General features: G+C 36.5%; 2 protein-coding genes across 2 annotated transcripts in view; one reads left to right on the top strand and one right to left on the bottom strand.

Moving 5' to 3' along the window:
- Positions 1-26,460, top strand: part of LOC118273822 (protein unc-13 homolog B) — a 401,044-nt gene that overhangs the window by 106,894 nt on the left and 267,690 nt on the right. The window contains exons 6-17 of the mRNA XM_050707727.1: positions 13,689-13,802; positions 15,219-15,334; positions 15,659-15,759; positions 16,171-16,256; positions 16,691-16,784; positions 17,229-17,451; positions 18,320-18,404; positions 18,764-18,967; positions 19,527-19,644; positions 20,924-20,988; positions 21,449-22,807; positions 23,053-23,399. Of these exons, the coding sequence (XP_050563684.1) occupies positions 13,689-13,802; positions 15,219-15,334; positions 15,659-15,759; positions 16,171-16,256; positions 16,691-16,784; positions 17,229-17,451; positions 18,320-18,404; positions 18,764-18,967; positions 19,527-19,644; positions 20,924-20,988; positions 21,449-22,807; positions 23,053-23,399 (2,912 nt within the window). The remainder of the gene's footprint in view (positions 1-13,688; positions 13,803-15,218; positions 15,335-15,658; positions 15,760-16,170; positions 16,257-16,690; positions 16,785-17,228; positions 17,452-18,319; positions 18,405-18,763; positions 18,968-19,526; positions 19,645-20,923; positions 20,989-21,448; positions 22,808-23,052; positions 23,400-26,460) is intronic.
- Positions 1-26,460, bottom strand: part of LOC118273823 (uncharacterized) — a 103,046-nt gene that overhangs the window by 61,146 nt on the left and 15,440 nt on the right. The gene's annotated exons all lie outside the window — the stretch shown is intronic.

The raw sequence follows: 26,460 nt of genomic DNA, 5'->3' as shown, positions 1-26,460 counted from the left end.
TTGGATTTTCAACGTTATATCAAAATGATAGAGCTGAAAATCCAATTCCTTAGAAAGGGGTAGGTTGATCTGCTGTATGTATAGAGTATTAGGTATTCGAGGGTTGGGACGGTCAGATATACATAATTCTACATTTCAATATCACATCATAACACTGCCTTTATTATAATTGCGCATTTAAATTAAGGTGAGGTTTGCTTTAGGATTGTAATTGTGGTTATTGTAATGTGGTATTTATTGTAAGGTAGAGAGGGTTGATATTTCTTATTGAAATGTCGGGAAGCTATTTTCGTCGATTTTGAAATAAGGTTGTGTGTTTATGTTAACCTTTTCTTGCATTATGCTTTTAAGAACGGAATCACGTTTAGGTGACTTACAGTCAATTTTGTAGTAGTGTTACTGTAAGAAAATGTAGGTATATTGTAGTCAGTATATATCTAATTTTTTTCTGGAGCTGCAGACAACAGAACAGTTTACCGGAGCTCCGGCTCAAAGCAGTAGGAACGGGGGTTTAGTCAGTATTAGCCTGACACTCCGTCTGTCTTCGCCTAAGGCGGAAGAAGTCATTAGATGATTTCCCCTTCTCAAAAAAGTAGGTCTAAAATGTACATTAAGATATAACTACCAAAACTACTATTAAAATTCTTTACGATTTCATAAAAAATAGTACTAAGTACATAAACAAAATACTAGAATCAGAAAACTTAGTTCCCAATACTCAGAGGCAGTACATCATTTAGTAATCTTCAATACAACACGTTATTCAGTTCTCAGTGGAATCCACAACTGTCATTTCGATAAAATATTGGAGCTCCGATAAGAAAAAACGCGGGATGTATGGTAATACCGTACGTTTGCATTTTAACGTCGGAATATGAACGGATTTTTTGTTCAGGATAGGATTAATCTATGTGTTTGTTTTGTGTCTGTTTCTATTTAGTATGGGTTATGGTATTTAGAAGTCGTTGGAGTGAACGTCTTGAATGACGATGGTTTAATTAAACTTTATGTAACGGCGTCATTTATGACTTTTGAGATAATATTTATTATTATTTAAGACCTAAAGATATTCTGGAGCTGCGGTTTACCGGGACTCCGGGTCAAAAAGTAGTAGAAGGAACGGGGTGGTTTTTAGCCAGTAAGGGTCTTATACTCCCTCGGCCAAGGCGGAAAAGTAATGTGACGAATTCCCCCTTAAAAAAAACTTAAACATATGAACACTGATATTATCAGGCGTCTCCTGTAGTTCACACTTTTGTGTTCAACCAATATCTCATTTCATATTAGTAATTCACTACACAAATTCTAAATTCGACACCCTAATCGTTCTTAACTACCTATGCACTGAACTGAAAACATTTTAAAATAAAACATATTGTTTGCAGAGAATCTCTTCTCCATTATGGGTTTTAAGTCTCTCTTCAGTGCTTAGTTAGAGCATAATCCTAAGTTATAAAGCCTAGAAGATATAAACCGGTATAGTACAAGGCACTAGCTTACACGGCTGTATTTCAACGAGCGTACACAGCACAGAGTAAACAGTAAGGTAACTTCGAATAGAGTATGTAGTATGAAAACACAGCTATGAACAAACAGTATAAACTGATCGTTGAGTGTGTAGAAAGTTCATATAAAGCGAGACCATGATAAACTGGTTTTGTTTTGCTTGATATGTCACTGTGTGTGCTTAAGCGATTGTCACTCATAAAATATTCAGTATTCTAACACACTAGGGTTGTGTTTGCTATGAAAACAGTTCCGATGAATAGTTTGAAGGTTATTTGGTTTTGATTTTTGTAATTGATACGTCGAATTAGATTATTTATTTAATGTTTGGTCTTTTTTTTGAGAGATTGATAGATAGGGCCTTGGGATAGATAGGATGGATAGAACGATTTTTCGTTTCTTTGTTAAGCTTATTACTATGAATGATGTCTTTAAAATTATATAACTTCATTATTGACTTGGGAATATATTTTACTTTGGAGCGTGACAGCTAAATACTATAAGAAAAAAGGTATATTAAACATTAACAGTTCTATTTTAGAGTTAGTTTTTACTCACGATCCCACTATTTTTTTGAAGGGGGAAAATCATCCAATTTCTTTACCCGCTTTGGGTGAGGCGACAAAGAGTTTTAGACTCTTAGTGACTGAAAACCACCCCGTTCCTACACCTACTCTCCGAACTGGAGCCTCGGTAACCAAGTAGACCGCAACACTTAGCAATGTAGTTTAGAGTATAGTGATAATCTGACTTCACCTTTCTTAAACCTTCTAAAACCTGTATCCTAAAATTTCATATACGCTTGTTTATAAGCAGTTAAAAGATTAGAGTCAACTTACAAATTCAATTATTCACTTGAACTACTGTTTACAGTTCACTGTGGCATAAAGCTCGTAACGTACCACGTGAGTACCTCTTGATAAATGAACTGAAGGCTGCAAGCCACCATATCTTTCTGGTTAATAAACCCTTGTTCTAATTTCCTCTCTCTAAGGAGCCAAGCTATTTGCAGAACCAATCACCTTGATAAGGATGTCATCTTATGTATCTCCCATACGACAGTGAAAATTGTTTTATAAGGTTATTGTGTTATGGTTTAATTTTGTTTGCTAAGAAGCCTTCGTGTTTTAAGTGGTTCTAAGTTAAATGCATTTCTGGATTGGATATTTATAAACATTAGGTTTTTTTAGGACATGAGTAGTAGTAATACTATTAAATAAAATAGGGGTGTCTGTTTGTAATATTGAAATAATCGCTTTTTGCTTCATTATTTTTAATTTTTTTTCTGTTTGTTCCGGCTAATCTTTGAAATGATGACCGATTTTACCAGCAGGTAGCTGAGTTACTAAAGAGAACATGAATTGAGTTTAATTTAGTACATTTAACTGAAAAATCATTGAACTAAATCCTATTTAAAGGCAAATAAAAAAAAACAGAAAATACTAAAAAAGTTCGGTTAAAGGAAAATAAAAACTTTAATTAGCTGGAAAATTTAACGGTATATTTGTAGGATGCATTTAGTTTTCCAATGCTTAGCTAAGTTTATACTGGTTTTAGCTGCGGTTAAGTGAATTAATAGGTCTTTAAAGGTAATTAGTGTTCACCACAGTGGTTCACGAAAATATTCAGTTAGAGAATTTAGGAAATAGGTATTATAAGCTTAGTGAAAGTTTTATTGGGGCGTTTTATTTATTTAACTAGCTGTGCCCGCGACTTCGTCCGCGTGGAATAGTTATTTTAGGCATTATATTTATTTTTGCCAACAACTTTCTCAGCTTCATAAATTATAGCTGTTACCCACGGTTAATTTGTGCATTGAAAATTCGTGATAGCACTGGATTATATACTATATGTGTTTCCACTGTTTTCCGGTAACCTGCGCCTATAGGTTGGGTAACCGCCACCCCGGTTTGTGTTTCAGAAATAAAATTCCTAGGGTACTTTTTAGATGGGCTCGCTACATACGCGTTATAGCAGTGGTAAGTCCCCTCTTTGAAGAGTGGCTTGAGAGGCGTCACGGCGTCCTCACCTACCGCCTGACGCAGGTACTTACCGGACACGGAAGTTTCGGTTGGTACCTGTTTCGAATTCGGCGGGAGGAAACACCCGGGCGTTTCGTCTGGGTGTCGTCATTGCGAGGACCGCCCGGAAGATATGGTGGAGCATACAGTGGCGGTGTGCATTGCATGTGCTGAGCATCGCCATGTCCTTAGGGATGTGAATGGCGACGGTAACCTCTCACGTCCGGCTCTAGTTCAGGCCAAGGTGCGGAGAGAGGGGGAAGAGACGCCGTCTCCCCTTCTGCGAAGCAGTCATCCTAGCTAAGGAGGAGGCGGAGCGCGTGAGGGAACGATTCTCATCACGCCCCAGCCGCCGTAGAAGACACTCCGGGCTTCGAGGATCGCGTGACGATCCCCGGCCACCGTAAGCGCGGGTCTGCGGACGGCGAGTAAGAGTAGCTCGTCGCCCGATCAAAACCAGACCCGTGCGTACAATGCGTCGCGTTCTGTGCGCGCCTCAAAGAGCCAGGCCACTACAGATGGGACCCAATAGGGCTGATGCCCGATCCGGTGCTGCAGACAACGTAAAAGATTACCGGGGCCCCGGCTCAAATCAAAACGGGATGATTTTTACATTGTGAAAACGTGATTTTTACCTTCTCGCTTCACCCAAGGCGGAAGTAGCCAACGGATGATTTTCCCCCTCAAAAAAAAAGAAAGAGTACTTTCTAGAACAAATGTTTTCTTGAAATCCTTAAGGACCATATTTTTATACCCTATCATATTTTTATGACAATAAATTGAAGAATTGGATTTTTTTTGTTTTTCAAATGTTTCAGCCGATATTATTGCACTATACGTAGAATCTGGTTGTACTTTGTTAGACAGCCACAATAAAATGTGGGCGTGTGGTAAACCGCTTTTTTGCCATTCTACGCTGTAAACAAACGCTTTCGATGGTCAATGATCAGAAAATGTTTTACTTCGTTAGTAAGACTATAATTTTCTTAAGTATAGTTACACCAGGCTCCGCGTCGTTCGCAAACAATGCCTCTCCTCCTGGCAGCGTCGTGTTTCGCACATCATGCGGCGCGGGTGAATTTTATATCGGAGTTATTTTAAAATTGTAATATCTTCTAAGATGTTTATTGAAATTTAGTGATGTCAAAGACAATTTTGTTCACAATTAAATACTCTTAATGAACAACACATTTATTTCGATAAAGATTAATATTTTTTCGGTAATATAACTCTTAACAAATAATGCATTAATTTCGACCCAGTTTGATTACCATAAAAACGATTCTAGTAAGTTAATCCTAAAAGATAGACATATACTGTCGCGGACTTTTTTTAGATCATTTTAAGAGGAATAATTCTTTCATACATATAATTTTCGTATCTTGAACCATTTTCGCAGCGCACGCAACGGAAGCCCTCAAGAATTAATAATTTCCCCCGTTTTGTCCACATTTTCCTTTATTTCTTCGCTCCTAATAGTTATAGCGTGATGTTTTATAGCCTATAGCCTTCCTCGATACATGCACTACCCAACACAAAAAGAATTATTCAAATCGGACCAGTAGTTCCGGAGATTAGCGCGTTCAAACAAACAAACAAACAAACAATCAAACAATCAAACAAACTCTTCAGCTTTATAATATTAGTATAGATTAGTGGTTTTTCTTTATACTGTTTTTATTTCTTTGTAGATATAAGTAATGTTTAACTTTTTTTTGAGTAGGAAAAATTATCCAATGATTTCTATCACCTAAGGTGAGACGAGAGGGAGTGTCAGATTCTTACTGACTAAAAACCATCCCGCTCCTACTCCTGCTCTTCGAGATGGAGCCCCGGTAACCCGCTTGGTAGTCCACAGATTCTTGGTAAGCTTTAAAAGGCCGACAATATACTTGTGCCTTTTCTGGTGTAGCGAGTGTCTACAGGCGGTGTTGCTTCCTCACCATAAGGTCACTTCGATAATACTTAGACCAACCCGTGAATCGAATACAAAACTGCCTTACCAGTAATTTCACTTACGACTATTCAATCAACGAGCCAGTAAAATGAACAGTCCAACTAATTACTATATTGTACATGTCTACTCATTTTTACACATTACCTACAGTACATCTCACTATGGAAACAACAAAGAGGCCTACTGACCTCACTTAATGAACTGGAAAACCTCACAACGAAATTGCACTTTTCCAGTCGCGAACATCACATAAAATTGAACAGAAACCATCCCCATGTGTTTGTAACAGCTGGGGGCGTGCCGTGAGTATGGAATGTACAGAGAGTCAAGTGTCGTAAATAATTTTGGTGAATTTTTGTTGGTTTGCTTGTTAGAACGAAGATTTTTTTGAAAGGTTTATTCTATGGTTTTTTATTTACATTATGTTTGTATGTTTGAAATGGAAGACACTCAAGATATTTTATGTTTGAAAGAAAGAAATAAGAACTTTTTCTTTCTTTTTGGTGTTTGCGCGACTAATAAATCAATCTTCACTCGTATAGACTCATTTATATTTACTCACATTAATCTTATGAAATAAAACAAGTTCATGGTAATTATTAATTTATTTACAAAAATCATAGTATATAATAAAATATAGTGAATTGGCGGACTTAATAACTCTGGCATTCATTTACAGTGTACAATTGGATGGTGATGGTGCAAATACATTTTGGCCAAGACCAAAAACTAAAACCATGCGACATTGTGAGATCTCTGTCACACATCTACTCCTGTACACATGCTCCGTTTACGGAATACGAATTGCGCTGGAAATAAGATTTTTTTTTTATTTTTCCTTTCAAGTTTAAAAAAGTTTCGTTGTTGGCACAATAATAAAGCTGCCGGCTGTTTTGAAATGTGCGGAATTACGACGGGAGAGCGGCCATTTTAAAGTGTTCCGCAACTGAAATATTATGGTTTTTATACATTCTTTATTTGGTGGAAACCTTTATGCTTAAATAAAAGAAACTGTATAATCATCGCACGGTTGAAAGAGAAAAGATTTTGTTCATATTTTATGTTGCAATCTGTCGGATGAGTTTTGTGGTTAATTTTTTGGAAAGGTGGTGGAAATTTTCTACTTGGTTTGTTTGTTTTATTCAGTATGTTAGGCATTTATAATTCTAAATGTAACTAGTAAATAATACTGATTGATTTCTTTCCTTATCTTTACCACATTTCGAATGAATATGATAAAAATTTGACTAAGAAGTGTAAGTAACTAAAGGTAGATACTTATACTCACAGTGCTTATACTTAATAGTGAATGAAAAATAGTGGAGCTTTTTTATTTTTTTATAATAACTATCGTGATACATACTATACTAACCAAATATCACGGTTTACTCACGTATGAACAGCTCTACTACTTTCGAGTAACAGAGGGACTCTTCATCATGAGCAGTTTGCGCAGACGCGCAGCCTACTAGTACCTAGTACATGCGTACTGATTGATAATTTACTCACTATCATATCGCACATAATTAGACAACCACTGAAATGTAGTTACTTAATAAGTAAAATAAACAAACGGCACTCGTTATAAAACGTTAGTTGAGTTATGAATCAGTCAAGAAAAAATAACTAAAGTGATTCGAATACATTTCCTTTCATTTCCGAGCCCTTTGAAAAGGTCAGTTTATTCACTCCAACAACTTTGATTTTATCGCAAAATGTCAGTAAGCACTTTAAGTAAATACGTTCAGTATTTTCCTGAAGTGACGTAGACTAAACTGATTAGATCAACTAACTCATTAAAACTACAGCACGGATAAAAGTTCAGTGGTTTCACGCATTTTAAAATAGAAAACTTGCTTTGAGACTACGCCTCTCGCCAACCACTATAATTAGAACTATGTGGTAACTAAAAGTAACTTCTAATTGGTTTGGATAGAGTCGGTTTTGCTTTTTCTGGGTGTCAATAATACTGGTTCGTTGTGACAAAACGAGGGCATCTTCCGAGCTGTCGTGATGACCTGCCGTCCTTGTTTAATAATACTTTCCAAGCCAGTGTGCTACGACAAATTTTCTTGTTATAATGTGTCTACGGCGTAGCGTGCTACGGTGCTACGCGGGCTACGTAATTACAAGTATGGCGTAGTTTTGATGTTATATATAACCGGTCTTAATTGGCCTATGAATTCTGTCTTGCGTTTAATTGCTAAAGGCATTCTAGACTTCACTTAGTAGTGTTTATTAGAACCTGCACTTGCAGAATGTTTGTTGTCTCTTTGTGAGAATTTATTAGAATTGCAACAATGTCTTTATTGAAATACTACTATTCAAAGCTGATTAGCTTTGAATAGTAGTATTTATTTATTATAGTAAGTGAGGTGATTACCTCACTTATTTGCTTGACTAAAGCGGCCATTGTATACAGTTTTTTGACGCAAAGCACGCTTATACTTTTTGTATCTCCTGTCTTTAATTATTTAGTTTGACCTTCAAAAGTACCGTACCTTTTTGGTCTTATTGAAAAAAATGATTCGAATTTGACTTTGAATACACTGTATATATGCCTCATTTCACCTCTGTCGATCCAAGAATTAATATTGGCTGTGTACGTGATAGGTTTGTTTTCATACATATTGAACACATAATATTTACTTTAACTAGACTTTGTACGTCAGATGTTTGTGTAATAAACCAGATAACGGGTTAACTACAAGTTTACGTACAAACAACGCGTTAGGTAACCGATCTTAGTTTAGATGTGGAATTATTAACTGTCTGTCTCGGTTAATTTTTGGGTTAGGCTAAATATCATTAAGGTTTTTAGTTTACTCGGAGCTGCGGACTATCTAGCGGGTTTTCCGAAGCTCCAACTCAAAGAACAGGAGTAGAAACGGGGTGGTTTTTAGTCAGTTGTAGTCTGGCACTTCCTCTCGCCTCGCTCAAGGTGAGAGGAGTCGTTGGATGATTTTCCCATTCCCTTAAAAAAGGTTTTTAGGTTAGAAAAATTCTTTAATATGGAGTCTGGAATTGTACCTGGTGTCGGACTTATTATGTCTTACTCGTATATTATAACATAGTATTGCAGTAGGCTTACCCTGTGTTGAATAATAGTATGCTTAACATAGGTAACTAGTGAAAAGTGTGTGTTACATTGTATATTTCGTACCTTTCATCGCTTCGGAGATTAAAAGACATAACATTACACTACACAATATTCGCCATAACATTAAAATGTTACAAGCTACATATTCGTCCATGTTAGCGACATTTTATTTCCACATATACATGCATGTCATTGTGTTTTACGAGCAATAGGCGGACGTATTTATTACAAAATGCTACAACATAGTTTGTTACGACGGTACACGATATGGGTTGTGGTACTTCGAAAATGGGTATGAATGTGACGGAAAGGTCGGTAAGTGAGTTGGTAAAAGGTGGATTGTGGTCTTACGAGGAGAAGATTTTAGAATGTCAGTAAGAAGAAAGTTATAATAATAATAATAATAAAGTCCGCAAGGCAGCTTGTGGCGAGCTGTTGGGCAGTGGCGACCCCACGGACCTGACTCCCGGGAGAGGCCCTACTTTTTAACTCCGGTTAGTACTCGTGACTATCCGGAGTGGCCTCTCCTACCTCACTCTTGCCTTAATCGGCTGGTTTGAGTGGAGATTCGCAAGAGTGGAGTTGCCTTCAGCTCCACTTGGGGGAAGGACGTATCCCAGTAAGATGCTGGTAGGGGTCTTGACCGTACTTCCGGGATTGCTCTGATAGCCGTGGGATGCCCCCCCTTCCTCAAGCAGCTCAACGGATGTTGCTTCCCTTGTCGCTACATGCTAGCGGCCGTTTCCGGGGCCCACTATTGAGTTTGCGAGTCACCCCCTGCCTGTTTATCCGTATTTTTCAATATTGGTCAGGGGCAGGGGCCATAGTTCTCATAGTTAACCGGTTAACTATTCCACAGCCACCCACACCCATATCCCTATCATTTCCTTTTACCATATCTCGCAATAGTCCTGCATCAACCGGGGATTGTCCTTTGGTGTACTTCCATAGTGCATACAGGGATAATCGCCGGCTGATGTCCCCTTACATTTAGATTAAAATTGTTCAACGGGCCTCTGCGAGTTGGCTTCGGCCCCTCGTACGCCTTCCAAAGGTCCGGGACCCTGTGGTCCCGTGATTATGTAAAGAACATACATAATAATAAACTTTATTGTACACCTTTTACAATTCAGACAAATAATTATAGTGCATGTTAACGCGGTATTTTTGTGTTTTTATTATTTTATGACTGGCCTTGCCGATTTGAAACTCATTAAGTGAGCCCTATGATTGTGAAGTCAGATAATTAGTTGCTTTATCGTAAGCAAAATATTACCACTACGTATATCTCCTACGAATACTCCTTAGAGTGGTGGTCACAGTACATAGAAAAAAAATATACATACATAGGGAGTAAACGGAAAGCTCCCAAATACAGTGATAGAAAAAACCGAGATTTATTTTTAAAAAATAAGAAATTTAATGTATATTTTATGCAATAATGCTTAAGGCTGTATGTTGCATGAATAATAGGAAAACAAAAACGATTAAAATAATAAAAACAAAAAATTTTTTAGCGTTTTTCGGGAGCGTTCCGTTTACACCCAATATAGAGCCGAGAAATCCCGTGATAGATACGCACTGGTTTCTCAAGTACTTACTGTGATCCTTACTAGATCTTTATCGACTTCTCAATGTCGTAGGAACCCCTAAAATATTATCTCGTCGGATTTTGTATACGATATAACTGTCCCTTTCGAAGCTGTTTACAGACGAATAAAACGCACTACGCATTTAAGATAACATTGTTACATGAAAATAGTTTCCTTTCTTCATTTCACTTCGAAGTTTTTTTTTAAGGGGTGAAAATCATTCAATGACTTTTCCTGCCTTGGACGAGGCGAGAGGGAGTGTCAGACTCTTACTGAATAAAAACCACCCCGTTCCTACTCCTGCTTTTCGAGCTGGAGCCCCGGTAAACCCGCTAGGTAATCCTCAGCTCACTTCAAAGTTAGGATGTCATTTTACTGCACTGCCTCTTTGGTGGAGGTTGCAAGTGCGACTGCTGAACGAAGGGTCTCGGGTTCTATTTCCTGATCGGGGAAAGTATTACTGGGCTTTTTTCGATTATTTCTTAATAGTAGCACAGAGTCTGGAATTGTGCCCAAGAGGCTCACCCCCTATTACATGGGACTTATAACACAAATGGTGAAAAGTGGGCATTACGTGCCGTAATGTGCACCTCTGCCTGCCCCTCCAGGGATAAAAGGCATGTCGTTGACGTTGACGATAATCTATTTTTGAAGGGATTTATAAATGTCGGTTTTGACTGAAGATTTTTATCTAACTTTTTGGGTTTTAATTGACTTGCCCCTCTAGATCAATGACCTTTTAAAACGCTAGTCGAATGATGAATTAGAAAGGTTCATGTTTAAACTGTATGTGGGAGAGCCATATTTCGGCACGAATGGTCCGGCTCGACCGGAATGATACCTAGGCTTTACTTAAACTGACGTAAAACCAAGTTTGCGTTGTTTTTATTGTGAGGTTCAATTATTGGACAGGGGCATCCATCTTTCCTACCCCCAATAACCTCAAAAACTCTTGAATTCTTAACCCACAAAAGGGCGGTCATGCACTTGTAACGCCTCTGGTGTTTCGGGTATCCATGGGTGGTGGAAATTGCTTACTTTTCTATTTATTAATACAGATTATGAATGACATCCAAAGTTAAAGGAATCAGGCCAAAGGCCAAAGGCCAAAATCTTCACCTTCATAATTAATAATGCAATGTATTCAAAACTGGACTAATTACTTTCCGTGGCCCTGTTGCGAAGAGAAATAACTTTTATGTACATTTATTTAAAGTTTCATTTAAATAGTAGCGAAGCGTTGATTTAATTAATTATTTGTGACGTAAAGGAAAATAAATATTTTCACTTTTTGACTTCGTTAAAAAAGATGGCAGGCATTTGAGTTTGAAAAATGATTCTGCTTAATTACTTTTTTAGTGTTTTCTCATTTACCATCTCTAGTCTTCACGTTAATGTTTATGAAAATGTATTCATAGTGATTTTGATTGTTTTGTTGATATTGTGTATATAATAATTGTGTAAGTATGTTTCGTTCTGTGAGTGAGGTCACCAGAGGCCCAATTACCCCTATTAAAAATGTAAGTGCTAGGATAAAACTGACTCTAGTCATGTCGCTAGTATTACGATGGGTTTTATAAAGTAAATGTTAAATTCTGCTTTAACAAAAGAAGACAAATACCAGGTAAACCTGGCCCAAGAATCAACGTCAAAACAATTCACCAACGAGGCAATCAACCACCTATAATTTATTCACAAAAATGTACAACTTATTCATAAAATTGTACAACTTATTCATAAAACATAATTCAGGGTCAGTGAACCCAAAACTTTATACTAATACATTCAACTGTTAATAATGGGTAGATGCGTCAACAAACCTTCTTAGAACGGCTCTGATTGGCCCGATTATTGAAGCCTACAATTTAACCAACCACATAAATCATTCAAGTAATACAAGAAGCCATTTTACACGTCACGCGTAGTATAGTATACTTAGTATGCAAATTTCGACCTTATTCCAATAAAAATACGTACGAGAAAGAATATTATTAATTTTACGAGCAAAACTCTCGTGATTTCTTAACTTTTGATGGGATTAAGGCGACACAAGTTTTTATTTATGCGAGTGATTTTCGGTAAAGGTCTCCGAGATGGTAATAAAGGGAGCAATTATCGTGTAAGCTATTATTGGATTAAGCTGAAGTCTTCTTTAATTGGGTAGATAATTTTAAAAATATTACACACGTATATTTTATTTTCTTACGCTAACAAATACTTTTGAAGATATATTGATTTGAAATATCGTGACATCACTTCTAGGTACGTTTTATACGTAGAATTTTCTCCCACTCCAAAACTTTGATTTGACAAATAAAACAATACGTGTCTAATATGTTTTCATTACCTAACTGACTATTTGACCTATCATGTAAAATGATTTGCTTTATGCACTAATGTTTTGTAACAGAACAAGACTTTTGTGATTATTACCCAGTAACAGACAGGATATCTTAAAATTAACTGACAGCATTACTGAAAAATAGAGCAACCATTTCCATCCATGCAAAGCTCGATTCCACTACAGCTAAAAGTGCATCAATATTTACTGATATTCCCAAAATTGCATCGAACCAAACTACTCAAAACTGACTATACTAAGAAACTATCAGACAGTAAATAGAATGGGCTATCCACTTCACCCAGTACCCGTTACTACAAAACTATTCTCAGTAACTGAAGCAATTTTAAAAAAGAAATTTCCTCCATTCTTAGTAATCTCTTCCATCTTTCGTACGATGTTATTTGTTTGGGTTCAAAGTTGTTTTATGTAAATCATGTTTTCAACTGACGGACGTCGATGCCTTGGACGAGTTGCCAGTAACTGCAGAGTGTAACGACCTACGGCGGTCACGTAAACCAAACGATTTTTATTGAAGAGTTTGTTCTTTTGTAGTTTTGAAGTTTATTTTTAGAATTTCTGCTGATATTGCGAATAGGGAATATTTTTAAGAAAGTGAAGTAAAAGGATCTCGTTGCTATGTGAAATAGATTTTTTTAGTCAATAGGAGTAATAGAATGGTCAACGTAATAACAACAATATTATTACAATACATTTCCTAACTACTAAACAGCGACCTCTTACATGAATTATTGTAAAATAAAATAATTCAATTTTGTGATGAACGGACGTAGAAATTTATTTATTTTTAATTAAAGCTTGCCCCGCTCTAGGACTTTTTTCTGTGTCGTGGAATTGTGTATCATACAAAGAGTTGCTCTGTGCGGAAAACATACCTGCTACCCGTTGCACGGCAGCTAGTTGTCCAGCTACTGCGCTAAGCGTGTAGTCATATCATAATCATATAGTCATATTGTAGGATATTTACCATGTTTATTTATGTCTATGAGTTTCTGATATTTCGGCACTGTTGCAAGCACCATGATCACGGTTGAGTCCATCCTTGTTATCATTAATAAACTTATCAATCTAAAATCTCTGGATTAATGAAGGTTTTTAACAGAAACTCAATACTCGTATAATACCTAACTCTGTCTTCTCTTTCTTTCAGACGCTGAAGGCACGGGTGGCGCGGACCTGCAGCGCAAACTGGACCTGCTCAACGGCACGCTGGACGCAGAGAGAGCCGAGCAGGCACGCAGGCAGATGCAGTACATTGCTCATTGTAAGTGCAGTTAGTTATTTGTTTTAAACCTGAACTTTACTTTACAAAATCACGCGATTTGATCTTTGAAGGGGTAGGCAGAGGTGGACATCTATAGTGTGATACATACTTAGTACAAATACTATGCAATAGAGGAAGGGAGAGGAAGAGGAAGCTTATCACCTGAGTATGAAATTGTATTTGCACGCGTGTATACGGATACTGCATGCAGTGTTTGTGACTCAATTACACATTTCCATTCCATTCCCGATATAGAGTGCATTTGCACTAGAGATGTGCTACACAGATATGCTTCGAAGATATAATAAGCTGTGAAACTATGTGCCCGTTTTCACAGATACTAAGCTATGTAGTTGTGCGAGGGAAATGCATAGCTGCAGTATGCAATATATCGATAGTAACCATCGATTGCAATTTTTTCGATCAAATTGCGATAGCACACATCCATTTCACGCATATTTTTACATAAAAACATAGCTTAGCTGACTCTATTTCCACCAGTGCTTAACCATGTGTACCAAAGCTTATGACTGGTGGAAGCCAAACACATCAACAGCAACGTCGCATAGCAACAATGTGCATCTCTGGTGGAAAATCACCTTGAGTAATTTAAAAAATAATCTAATTCACTTCACTAGTAAATAATTTAATCAATTTGCATCGTATGCAGTTAATTCGATTCCCCACGCTTTAGTAAACCACTTCAATATACATACATAAGATCTACATACTCATAATACGATTGACAGCTTAATGCATAAGCAAGAAGCTTAGACTGTATCAATCTATCTTCTAGCATACAGCTGTAATAGAGCCGTATGATTAATTTATGGACTGATTATAATCACTAGGTATAATGGAGTGTAAGCCGATTTAGTTAATCATTGTATAGATACTAGATCATGGTATGCTAAGATGGTTTGGGCTTAAATTAAAGGATGGATGAATATAGCATTACAAAAGGTAATATATAAATTAATATTTGAGGTAGATAAGTTAGTTTGTTGCTTTTTTTGCGTTATTTGCTATTAAATCTTCTTGATAGATATATCATACGTAAAGTAAAGAACGTTGATGGCAAAGTTACTGGTATTCTTTCGAAGACAAAGTCAAAGCCTTCATTTCAAATAAATCATAAGTTTGGTACTTTTGAAACGTTAAAATAGAATTGTCCATCAGTCCGTACCCTTAGTACGAGTTTGCTTTACATTGAACAAGATCGAAATGGGACCGCGTTCGGCACTCTGATTGGTTGGTTCATTCGCGCCGGCCAATCAGAGCGTCGAACGCGCTCTCGTTTCGTTATCGTTCAACGTAAAACAAACTGTTAGTTAGTTGATGAATCTAGGTGTTTTTTTAGTTAGTATTTATCTCAAGTAAAAAGTCTAATAAATTGAATGTTTTTTTCTATTACAGCGGGGTACTCAGAGGATTCAGACTATACGTCTGACCTCAACTACCCAGTGGGGCAGCATGCCAACTGCAGCGCATCACAGTTCCGAAGCGCTGCCCACCAGATGCACACACCTCAGGTAAATACATCAGTATAATTTAAAAAATATATTTTTTATTGTCTGAAGTTTTAAAGAAAATAATATTGTAAATATTAACACACACATTTATTAGTTGAATGAGTTCGAAACCCGCACGGAGCAACCTCTTTGTGTAATCCACAAATTGTTGTTTCGGGTCTACATCTCATGAGCATGTGAACTAGTATATTTATAAACCCACCCATGACACGTGAGAAAATCCCAGTGTGGGCTAACGTTTTTTTTTAAAGTGGACGAGTAGTAACAGTCAGCAGTAGTTTTGGTGATGTTCCTTTTAATAACCAATGGTTTTGTAAATTCCAGAGATCATTGGAGGTATCTCGTGAGAATTCGTACGAGAGGGACGAGTACCACATACACGGGGACACCGACCCGCTGTACTACAACAGTCAGCCGCGAACCAGGTAACTAGAATAAAATTTATTATGGTGGAATAGACTACAGGCTACAGAGTAACTCTGAATGATTTACAAATTGTTTTTCCGTGACAAGTATAATGTGCACTGATGTCTTTTATTTTCTTTTGTTGCCCTTTCAAAGGCAAATTCATTTTTTTAATGCCCGTCTTGTAGGTTTTTAATTTCTAATGGAAACAAATACGTTCAAAGATATATTGAGGTGAAATATAGCGTGACGTCAATTCTAGGCAAGTTTTATACGAAATGACGGTTTTGCCTCCACTCTTAAACGTTGATTCGTTTTATCTAAGTATTGTTATCTTATACGACCAAATAAAAATTACGTGTCTGATATTTATTATCTAACACGAACTTAGTACTCCATGAAACTAATGCTATTTATTTTCCAATTTCCAGGATAGACACATGGTCTCAGCTCCACGCACAAGTGAGTGTGGAGTCTGCAATATCATGGCGGACCGCGGCTGACTGGCAGTCCGGGGGTAAGCAGAACTGTCTGTACTAATATTACAAATGCAAAAGTTTGGTGAATTTTTGTTACTCAGTCACGTTAAAATGGCCAATTGACACAGAAGAAAATGTTTGATACAGCACGTAGAATTTTTTTTTCTATATTCTCCATTTGTGTAGGGCCCACTCAGTAGGTTATTGTCCTAGAATGGGGCAGAGTACAAGCAGATTTATATTAGATTTATTAATAGTTAATAGAGTAAGTTAACTAAAAAAAATACGGATTACTCACGTACATTAAAGGAGAAACGCTCTACTAATTTCAAATAACAGAGGGGCTCTTCATCACGAGCAGCGCACTCAGACGCGGCAACGTTGCGCAGCCTACTCTCATTCAGTAGACTGCAGTATTAATTTAGTATATCTCACGATAGTTATTATAATAAATGTATTTATTTATTTACAGAGGAACAGCGCCGGCCGAGTCTTGAGCGTCAGAACACCCTGTATGATGACAACATGTATGGGTTCGAGAGCTACTCTGGTATCACGCACACTAGGTATGTTTATCAGCATTGGTCATTAATGCATAACATAGTATGTAGTATGTAGTATATTGACACACAATAATAGTTTACCAAAGGATTCATACTTGATAGCTTTGTTCAACTGGTTTATGTACTGTTAATCGCTGTATCCAAACTGAAGTAAGATTGTAACATTAACTATTCTTAAAGTCTTGTATGAATAGAAAACCCATTGTTGATTTGCGTTCCGACATACACGATTACACGGGATACGGTTACAATAGGCGATGTAAAATAGCAAGCTCGTTTGATTAAAATATTTTTACAACTGTTTCATTATACATCTGATCAGATATTTATTATAATAATTTTTGAATCGCAGTGAATAACAATTCATGTACTAGTTTAAGGGCAAAATAGTATTGATATTTTAGTTAAAACCACTGTTTAATAACAAAAAAATATGTATATTTCCAGGGACCATTCGCATTTATCACAGCAGCAAAGTTATGAAGAGTACTACGACTCGACGAGCTATCATTACCAGACTTCGTACGTCGGGGACGACTCCCGGCAGTGGGACAGTGGAGGGCAGTACTTCTACGATGACGGGCATGGCTTGACTCCCACGGAGTACGAGAACATCGTGAATAAGAGGAGATCTTCTGTTGTTCAGTTGCCGCAAGTGCCGCCTAAACCGGTGAGTGATTTTCGCACTATTTTACATTTCAACTCGATTAACGATGTTGTAATTACACTAATATTATAAACTATTATTAGAACTTATGACGGGATATTTACCATGTTTATTCACTTTGATTAACTGAATCCGTGATCATGGCGCTTGCAACAGTGCCGAAATATCGGAAACTCACCAAAGTGAATAAACATGGTAAATATCCCGTCATAAGTTCTAATAATAGTGTTAGTGACCATGTCAGTTTAAAAACTTATAATATTATACAATTAATAATATACCAGTTAACCCGGCAAACTTCGTACCGCCTTAAACATTTCTTTTTTTACACCTTTTAAACCATCTCTGGACTATCACAAATAATTCAAGACCAAAATTTGCCAAATCAGTCCAGCCGTTCTAGCGGTTTTAGCGAGAGTAACGAACAGCAATTGATTTTTATATATGAGATAATAAAATTTATAATGTTAGTGTGATTGTGATGTACCTATATTATAAAAAATATAATATTAGTGATATTTAATGTGAGGGTTTGTTTGGATGTTTATCCGTCAATCACTCTGCAACCACTGAATGGGTTTTTGTTTTGATGAAATATGGTATATAGACAGAGTATGAGCTGATTGGAACTAAGCTAAGCTACTGGCAGAAGTTACTAGTACATATTAATATTATGAAATACCGCTAAACAAAACGAAGGTCTTCCACCAGGAGTGGGGTAAACGACCTAATAAAATTCGCTTCCAACCAGCCGATCTGATAGTCATTGATTGATGCCTTCATCATTTACTGTAGATGACAAAACGTCTACGTCTATTGCAGTACACGTTTTGTGTTCGTTGGTAATAACGATGTATTTTATCTGTTTCAGATGGTGCCATCATCCAGGTACTCAGACTACAACGAGATGGCACCATACAGGCCGCGGCCGCGGAGAACTGCTGCGAGTCTTCCAGGTAAACTTCAACACAGTTTGTGCTATAAGTGCTGATATTATATTTAGCTATTGCAATTAATATTATGCATAGGCAGATTTGAACCTTAAAAAGTCAGTTTTAAAATCGTAAATTGCTGAATGGGTCGCTAAAAGAGTAATATAAGGGTTTTTCTAAATAAATAAATTGGGATAATTTTGTTTTTAATGAACTAGGTCTTGGGTACAGTCTGTTTCAAACTGACGAATAATATAACACAATCTACCTATCTGAACGTGCTGAAGTAGATTGGAGAGAGAGGAGCCACGGTTCAACAATTGAAGAAAGCTAAGAGCTACAAAGCCAGCTTATCGTGAATCAATGTGCTTTATTTATTCCAGCTACCCCGTCATCAACCCCAAAGCGGGGTCGTGCGCTACCGGTGCCCCCTGGCAGTGAGTCGGGGTCTACACGGGGCAGCCGCGGCCGCCGCCTACCCCAGCCCCCCACGCCTATGTCGTCATCGATGACGTCATACGGCAGCTTCTCGCGCCCCAGGCGCGCGCCTTCCGCCTCCACGCTTACGCACGTGCCTTACGTACCCGGTGAGATTGGCTTACAATATTATATGAAATGCTGGAACTTATCCCACAATCACTATTTAATCAAACGAATATAGTACAGATTATTTAAAAAAATCTTCTTTGTGAATCTAATTTGAAGAGAAATAAAATGTTTTGTTCGAATCATGAAAGAAGACAGACAAAAATGTTAAATATCAAAATAATGTGTCCTTTCTTTAGTGTGGCACTACTATTGAACATCTAATATAGCTTTAATAAGGTGACAGACTTCCCGTCATTTAGATGTTTAGATCTGGCATATCTGTGCCTTAACATTTCAGCTCGAATCTTTACTAAACTCTCAGTAGCAGCCTGAAGTTTTGTTTATCAGTCATTCATGATATTGTTAAAAAAAAGTAATTACTATTGGGTACTCCCTAACTAAAGTATTATGCAATGCTAATGCCAAGCAAAAATGTCTATATTATTAATTAAAATTTTTGCTGCTTTCAACAATCATCATTATCTACACACTCGAACATACAACGCGTTCAATAATATGTTCTATTTACTTCATTATAAAGTTCATATTATCTTACAGAACCTGAAAGAACTATACCTGATGCGAGTTATGGTTATGATAGCTTCGGGTTTCAGCAGCAAGACTTTCAAGACACTGCCACTGCATCCTATCCGGAACCTAGTTATAATAATACAACGTAAGTATATATTTTTTATATCTTTATTTATTTAGAGGTATATGATTATTAAATGATAGCGTCAGCCCCATCGTAGCTCGCACATAGAGATACATATATCTTTAACTATACTGAGACACCTTGTAAACTTAGAGAAGTACGTAAGTATTTTATTAACTTTTACGTTTCGCCATCAAACGTAATGCAATACTTTGCTAAACTTTCATAAGGTAAATAAAAATTAAAAAAATATACTAAAATCAGTCATGCTCACATTCATCAACCTTTCCTAAATATAAAGAAACCCTTAAGCTAAAATAGACGACGCTAAGTGTATTTTTTTTATTTTACAAACCCATAAATTATGCTTAACAGTAACCTGTAAATAAGGGGTTACTTTAGTGCTATGTTACCTGATGTCTTACTAACGCCATCTAGTGACTGTAAGCCCTCATAGAATGCATAGACTCAGTACTCACAGTTGGATGAATGTGGTGAAGAAAAAATCTTTTATAAAGGCGATATCTACTACGCATTCAATAAAAAAAAAATACTTTACGTACAAGGAAAAAGATAATTTTTATCCTTTGAAAAAGAGCTATCAAAAATGAAATTGCATTTACTAGAAATGATAATTATGTTAATGTAACAGAATGTATCATGAAATCATTATTCAGAGGATGTTCATGTATTAAGTAGGTATTGTTTGTAAAGTACCCAGATAGATACATTATTTCTAGAAAGTACATCTCATGTATGGTGGCCTAATTATAATTATATCGAAACGTGAATCATAACGATAACATATTTTATAGAAACACCCACGAGAGCTAAACAATACTTAGTAATAAAATAAATGCTTTTTTCCTTAAAAGAAAAAAAAGACATAGGAGGTAGGTATGGTCTCTGAATCAGTGATGAGTACATACTCACGTTTAATGATAAAGCAAAAAGCTGACACTGATATCAGTTACGATTATGTCCGAAAGTTTCGAAGAAAACCCAGATATTGCTTGTTTTTTAAAAAACGTTGCTCCACACTAGAATGCGTGGGTGCGTTTACAAACATAATTTCAAATACACATCACACTCAAAACCGAAACAATAATTTGTGGATAACACAAAGGGTTGCTCCGTGCGGGAATAAAACGCGTTACACCAAATGTGCAGTCGATTGTGTTCATGTAAATAATAGATATTCATCACTAGTGTTACCTTTTAATACTGCTAAACACGAGTGGATGGAATGTTGAACCGTCTTTAAGTTTTGTAAGAACTGACTTAAATTGTTTTGTTACAGATATGATTCGGATGGTATGCAACCTTTCTTTGATGAAACGCCACACGCTACTCCGCCTGCCGCTGGTAAATATATTTCCAAATTATTTAGCATTTAGCAAAATATAAATTCAAATATTCAAGAAGAGATGCAATACACATCCATAATGTACACAGGTATTGGAAATACAGTATTAAGTCACAATTATGGACCCTTTCGGGCACAGCAAATTATAAATCTTTTATCCTCAAAAATTGAATATTTTAAGAAGGATAAATAAAGCCAATGTCATTGAGTTATTTATAATGCATAATACGATATCAAAATTATGTCAATGTCAACAGAGTAAAACCGAGAATTTATTATTATAATAAAAATGATACAATTACATAAAAGATAAGAACTTCCGCAGCGTGGACACGTTTAGATTTGCTATAAAAATCAGTTCTTTTTAAGCCGTAAACATGACGGGCCGTTTCATTGACTATTTGTGTGGTGAATTCACATTTAATTTTAATATTTACAACGTTTTCTTTCACTTTCCAGCTCAAAAAACGCCTTGGACTGAAACCGAGACAATACCACAGTTCACGTACCCTATTACTAGTGAGAGCGATACGTTGTTACCGAAAACAGTGCCATCAACAGTTTCGTCTTATTTACCTCAACCGCCAGTGACGAGTCAACAAGATACGTACCAAACGCAAAGTTATCAGTACGAAAATCAACAATACGATTCACAGTACGACAGTCTACAGTATCAGTATGATCAGCAAGACCAACAGTACACAGAACAAACACAGTATGACGACAAACAACAGTACCAGCAGGATTACCAGTACGATTCACAATTCGAGTCGCAGTACCCAGAGGAAGAAAAACAACCAGTTTCTCATCAGCTTTATACGCAACAATATGAGCAAGACCAACAATACTACCAAGATCAGCAGTATTTGCAACATTCAGAACAGCAAGCAAATCAACAATCTTTCCACCAGCAACAGCAGCAGTCGCAATATCAGCAGCAACAGCAACAGCAGCAGCAACAACAACAACAACAGCAGCAGTTGCAACAGAAACAGACGCAGCAGCAACAACAGTTGCAACAGCAACAGCAGCAGCAACAACAACAAGCTAAGCAACCTGCGCAACAACTGCAAACGACTGTTCTAACTGGTGCTGCTACATTGGGTTCATTTATGGCCGGTAGTGCGAAGAAGTTGGGAAGCCTCTTTGGTGCAGCTGCAGCAGCAGTTGCAGCTCCTGCTGTGACCCAGCCTCCTCATACTACTCCTGCGACGACAGCTCCAACAAGCCAGTTTTCTTCATCAGTAGCCCCCGTAACGCCGTACACAAGTACTGCGCCGGTAACATCATCCGTCCTATCCTCCTCGCCCCCCTATCCGTCATCTGATATGTCTACATCAGTGCAATCGTCTAGCGTGAATATATCGTCAACAGTGCCCGTTTCTTTACCGCGTACTCCCTCTCTCAGAAGACAGGAGTCCATACAAAGACCTTCGGTGCGTCGAACTCGGACGTTACCAGACGCACCCGAAGACTTAGCCCAGTCGAGTTTCGACGAAAGTGCCTACGAGGACGAGTATCATAAGACTGAATACGATCAATCAATAGACCGCGATAGGACTTCTTTGGACAGGTATCGTGATGATGATTACGCTCATGATACCATCCTCGAAGAAGTCCCTGAGGAGAGGCGTTTGTCGGATGTACCGCCAAGCCCAAGTTTGCAGAAGCAAGCGTCTCCGACTAGGACTGTGGCTCAAATAAGGAAACCGTCAGTCGACAGCTATCACAGTCAAACGCCGTCGATTGTTGATCGTAGAACCTCGCAAAGTTCTTTTCACCCAGAAGAGAAACTTGCTGTCCCTACTACACAAGAAGGTAATTATTTTATTGTTTAATATTTTCATTTTATAGGGCATTCCAATTCATACAACATTTATTTAATTGTAAATTTATTTCACCAACCTAATCATTTTGAATACAAAACTTGCGATTCATACTTACACATTTTGAAATGATTATTCCTTACAATGATAGTTTTTATAAACATTAAATCGTTGTTATTTCATGTCCCAATATTGATACTCATATCACAGAAACTACAACAAAACACAATTCCACAGAATCACTCACGGATAAATCGAAAGTCACGTTCCAAGACGAGCGCACGACCTATCACGAGGTACCTGAAGAGACTGACGGCTTCCAAGAAGCTGAACCTTACGACGATCAAGTTGAGGAATACCGTGATGACGTTTCATATACTGACAAGAATGAAACGTTTATAGAAGAGAGAGATAAGTTTGATCGTCCGGAACATTTCCAAGAGACTGATGACACTTATCCACAGTCCACAGACAGTGGGTTCCGTGAAAAGCAGGAGAGGGCAGAGGATCAGCCTGAACAGCCGAAGTTGACTCCTCGGCAGCGATGGCATCGAGCCTACAACAAGATTGTGATGCAGCTCAACGTGAGTACTCTTTTCAATTATAACGGTGGATGCAGAACTACGAACTTATTTTATTACATTTCGATCTTTTAAGTGTTTTTTTTTAATTTCTTTTCATTTTTTTTTGTTTTATGGCATTTGTGTTTGTTTTTCTTTTCTTTACCTGTTTTATTTTCTTATGTTTTTATTTTATTTGTTTATCTTTTACTTACGTTTTGTACCTTAATTATCGAAATGAACAGAACTGATACTACTACTAAAATCTGCATCCATCGTCATCTAATGATTATAATATTTTTTCTATACATTCGTTTTACAACCATGGAGAATTAACACTCGCTTTCAATTAAAAGGGACGAGGTAAGTTTAATTTAGAGCATTAATTCGAAAATAATTGATAGGTATAGACGAAGCAATGTTTTACGTACATTGTTCCAATTAAATATCATTCAAATACGTATTTAGCAGTACAATTAGGAAACGGTATAGCGTACAAAGAATTCTCTACGTTAGGGCTTTGTGATAGGGTGTCTTTTTCAGCAACAACCACGTGTGACAATTTTATGTGAGACAGTTTTATAAAACTAAAACGTATTTTATTTTGTTATTCTTGTATGTTATCAAAACGTGCCGAATATTTAATTTAGTGAAATGTGCGCGTTCTACATTTTCTTTAATCTTTATAGAACGAAAACTTTTTTTACGTATTTAGAACCGAATTCAAATATTGATGAGTCATTTTTGACTATAAAACTCTTTGTAATATAAGAAAGCCACGTTGGTAATTAATGAAATGAAATACTAAAGTTACTTATATTTATATGATAAATATATAATTCCTAAAACAATGTGAAGTTATTAATCAATATCCAAACCAATTTATCTTTACTTACAATACACGTATTATTAGGTGTGTAAATCATAATATCTACAAATATTATATTAAAGCTACACTGATATAAGTTATGCTTATGTAATAGATCTACTATAAATAACAAAATTAACCCACTTCCATCGAAAATTCATATGACACTACGGATACGGGACAAAAAGTACCACTAAAAGTGTCTGGCCCAGCAGGGGTTAACCCCCCACTGCTATATAGCCTTCCTGACGATTTAATGGACATACTAATTGTGTCTAACCATCCCGTGGGTTACTAAAGTGATATAGGCTGACGAGGGTTAGAAAAACTGCTGTAAATAATAATTAGTTTTATCGGTTTTTGATTGAAGAACTAATTTGTAGGTTATTTGCCTAACTTTATGGGGTTCGGTTGCTAAGTTAATAAGTGATAACGATGTTTTCTTTTGTATTGATATATTTATTTAAGAGATTTCAATGATCACGTAAGTTATCGTCATAGTCTACATAGTTTTTGGACTGATATTTCTTTTTCTAACTACAAAGTAGTTTAGAATTCATTGATAAACCTTAATATTTCTTTGACAATTATTCGTTTAAAATAATGTACACTGTATACACATTTATCCAAAATGTAGTAAAACATTTACTTAAAAAAATACTAAGTTTTAAGTTCAGCTGTTTTCTCAAAACTAAACTTAAAAATTATTCAATATCATACCGATTACCGACTATGGAAAATGTACAGATTTTGCTATGCAATCTAAGCATTATTCCTGCATAAACTGCAAATTTTCAAACCCGTTAGTACGAAGCCGTTAGTGCAAAATCTTGTTTGCACTGACGCAGCTAGACTTGTACTACTTATACCATTCGTGTACACTAAGTATATTAGATACTACTATGAATTTCAGAAAGCCAAAATACTTTTGTTAGAAGTCAGTTTCTTATTCAAATTATGCTTTTATTTGTATGTAAACAAAAATATGAATATTTAACCGAATATTAACTCAGAAAGCCGACCATAATCGGCTATTAAACTCACATTTATATGCTAAAAACTCCACATAATAATTAAGAACCCTTATCCTTACCTATTCAAGAATATACTGCATAATAAAACGAAACGACACACACTACGGACATTAAAGTAAACTCACATTAGACTAATTCTACATTCGAACTATAATCCTAGTGCACACTGGAGCAACTGAACTTTAATCCAATGCATTACACAGTGCGCAAATAGTGCAAAGTCCTGTATAATACAGTTACAAGACAAACGCATATAGGACCAGTGTTGAGCTTAACGCCCCACTGTGCTTGAGTAGGCATAATCAAAATGGCGGACGAAGAAAATGGCTAAATGTTGTTACGCGGCCTTCGGGTCCGAACCGACCTTGAACGTAAATGGGAACTCGATAAATGAAAGCTTTGGGAATGAAATATGTATTAGTGTGTGTTGATTGACCTACGAAATGCTTCTATATATTATTAGAAAATGTTCTTATTATTATTATTTATTTAATAAAAAGGTACAGGGTATGACTTATAATCTAGCGTGATGTCCAACAAATCTTTATATCAAATAGTTTGTCTGTTGGATCTTACTATTTTATTTTATTGTATTCTGTTTGTAGTTAAAGTTATATTTTTGATATAACACGTTTGGTTTGTTTTGGTTTATATGTATAAGTACTGGTAAAAATATTTTGAACTTGCGTAAAGTACAATTCTAGATCTCAGAATATAATTCTTTAATTCTGTAAGAAACCATATAATCCTGTAGCCTTTTTCATTCATTCACTATCAATTGAAATGAGTTTAAACTCAAAACAATAGTAACAACACAAAGACCGAACCATTTCCATCTTACAAACAACATTATCACACTACTATTAGTAGTACCGAACTCTACTAGCAAAGTTACCCGGTCAAGTAGTTGCAAACAGTTCTACTACGAGAGCAAAGACTTCAGCTCAGTAATAACTGTACTATCCTATGTTGTAACTACTGAAGTCAACGACTTAACTTTGTACGTAATCGTCTTAGATACAGGATTAGTTCGCGTTCTGTACAATGCTTAGATGTTAAGTAAATGTGTTTATTTTTAAACTTGAGCGAAAAAGTGGGTGACTGTAGTTTTGTGGTATTAAGAGGTTCGGTTATTTATATTAGGTTTTTAGGGAACAAAGAGTAGGTAAAGTTACCTAACAAA

This window comes from Spodoptera frugiperda, chromosome 3, assembly GCF_023101765.2.
Source record: "Spodoptera frugiperda isolate SF20-4 chromosome 3, AGI-APGP_CSIRO_Sfru_2.0, whole genome shotgun sequence".
Lineage (NCBI taxonomy): Eukaryota > Metazoa > Arthropoda > Insecta > Lepidoptera > Noctuidae > Spodoptera > Spodoptera frugiperda.
This window is presented reverse-complemented; position numbering and strand designations above follow the sequence as displayed.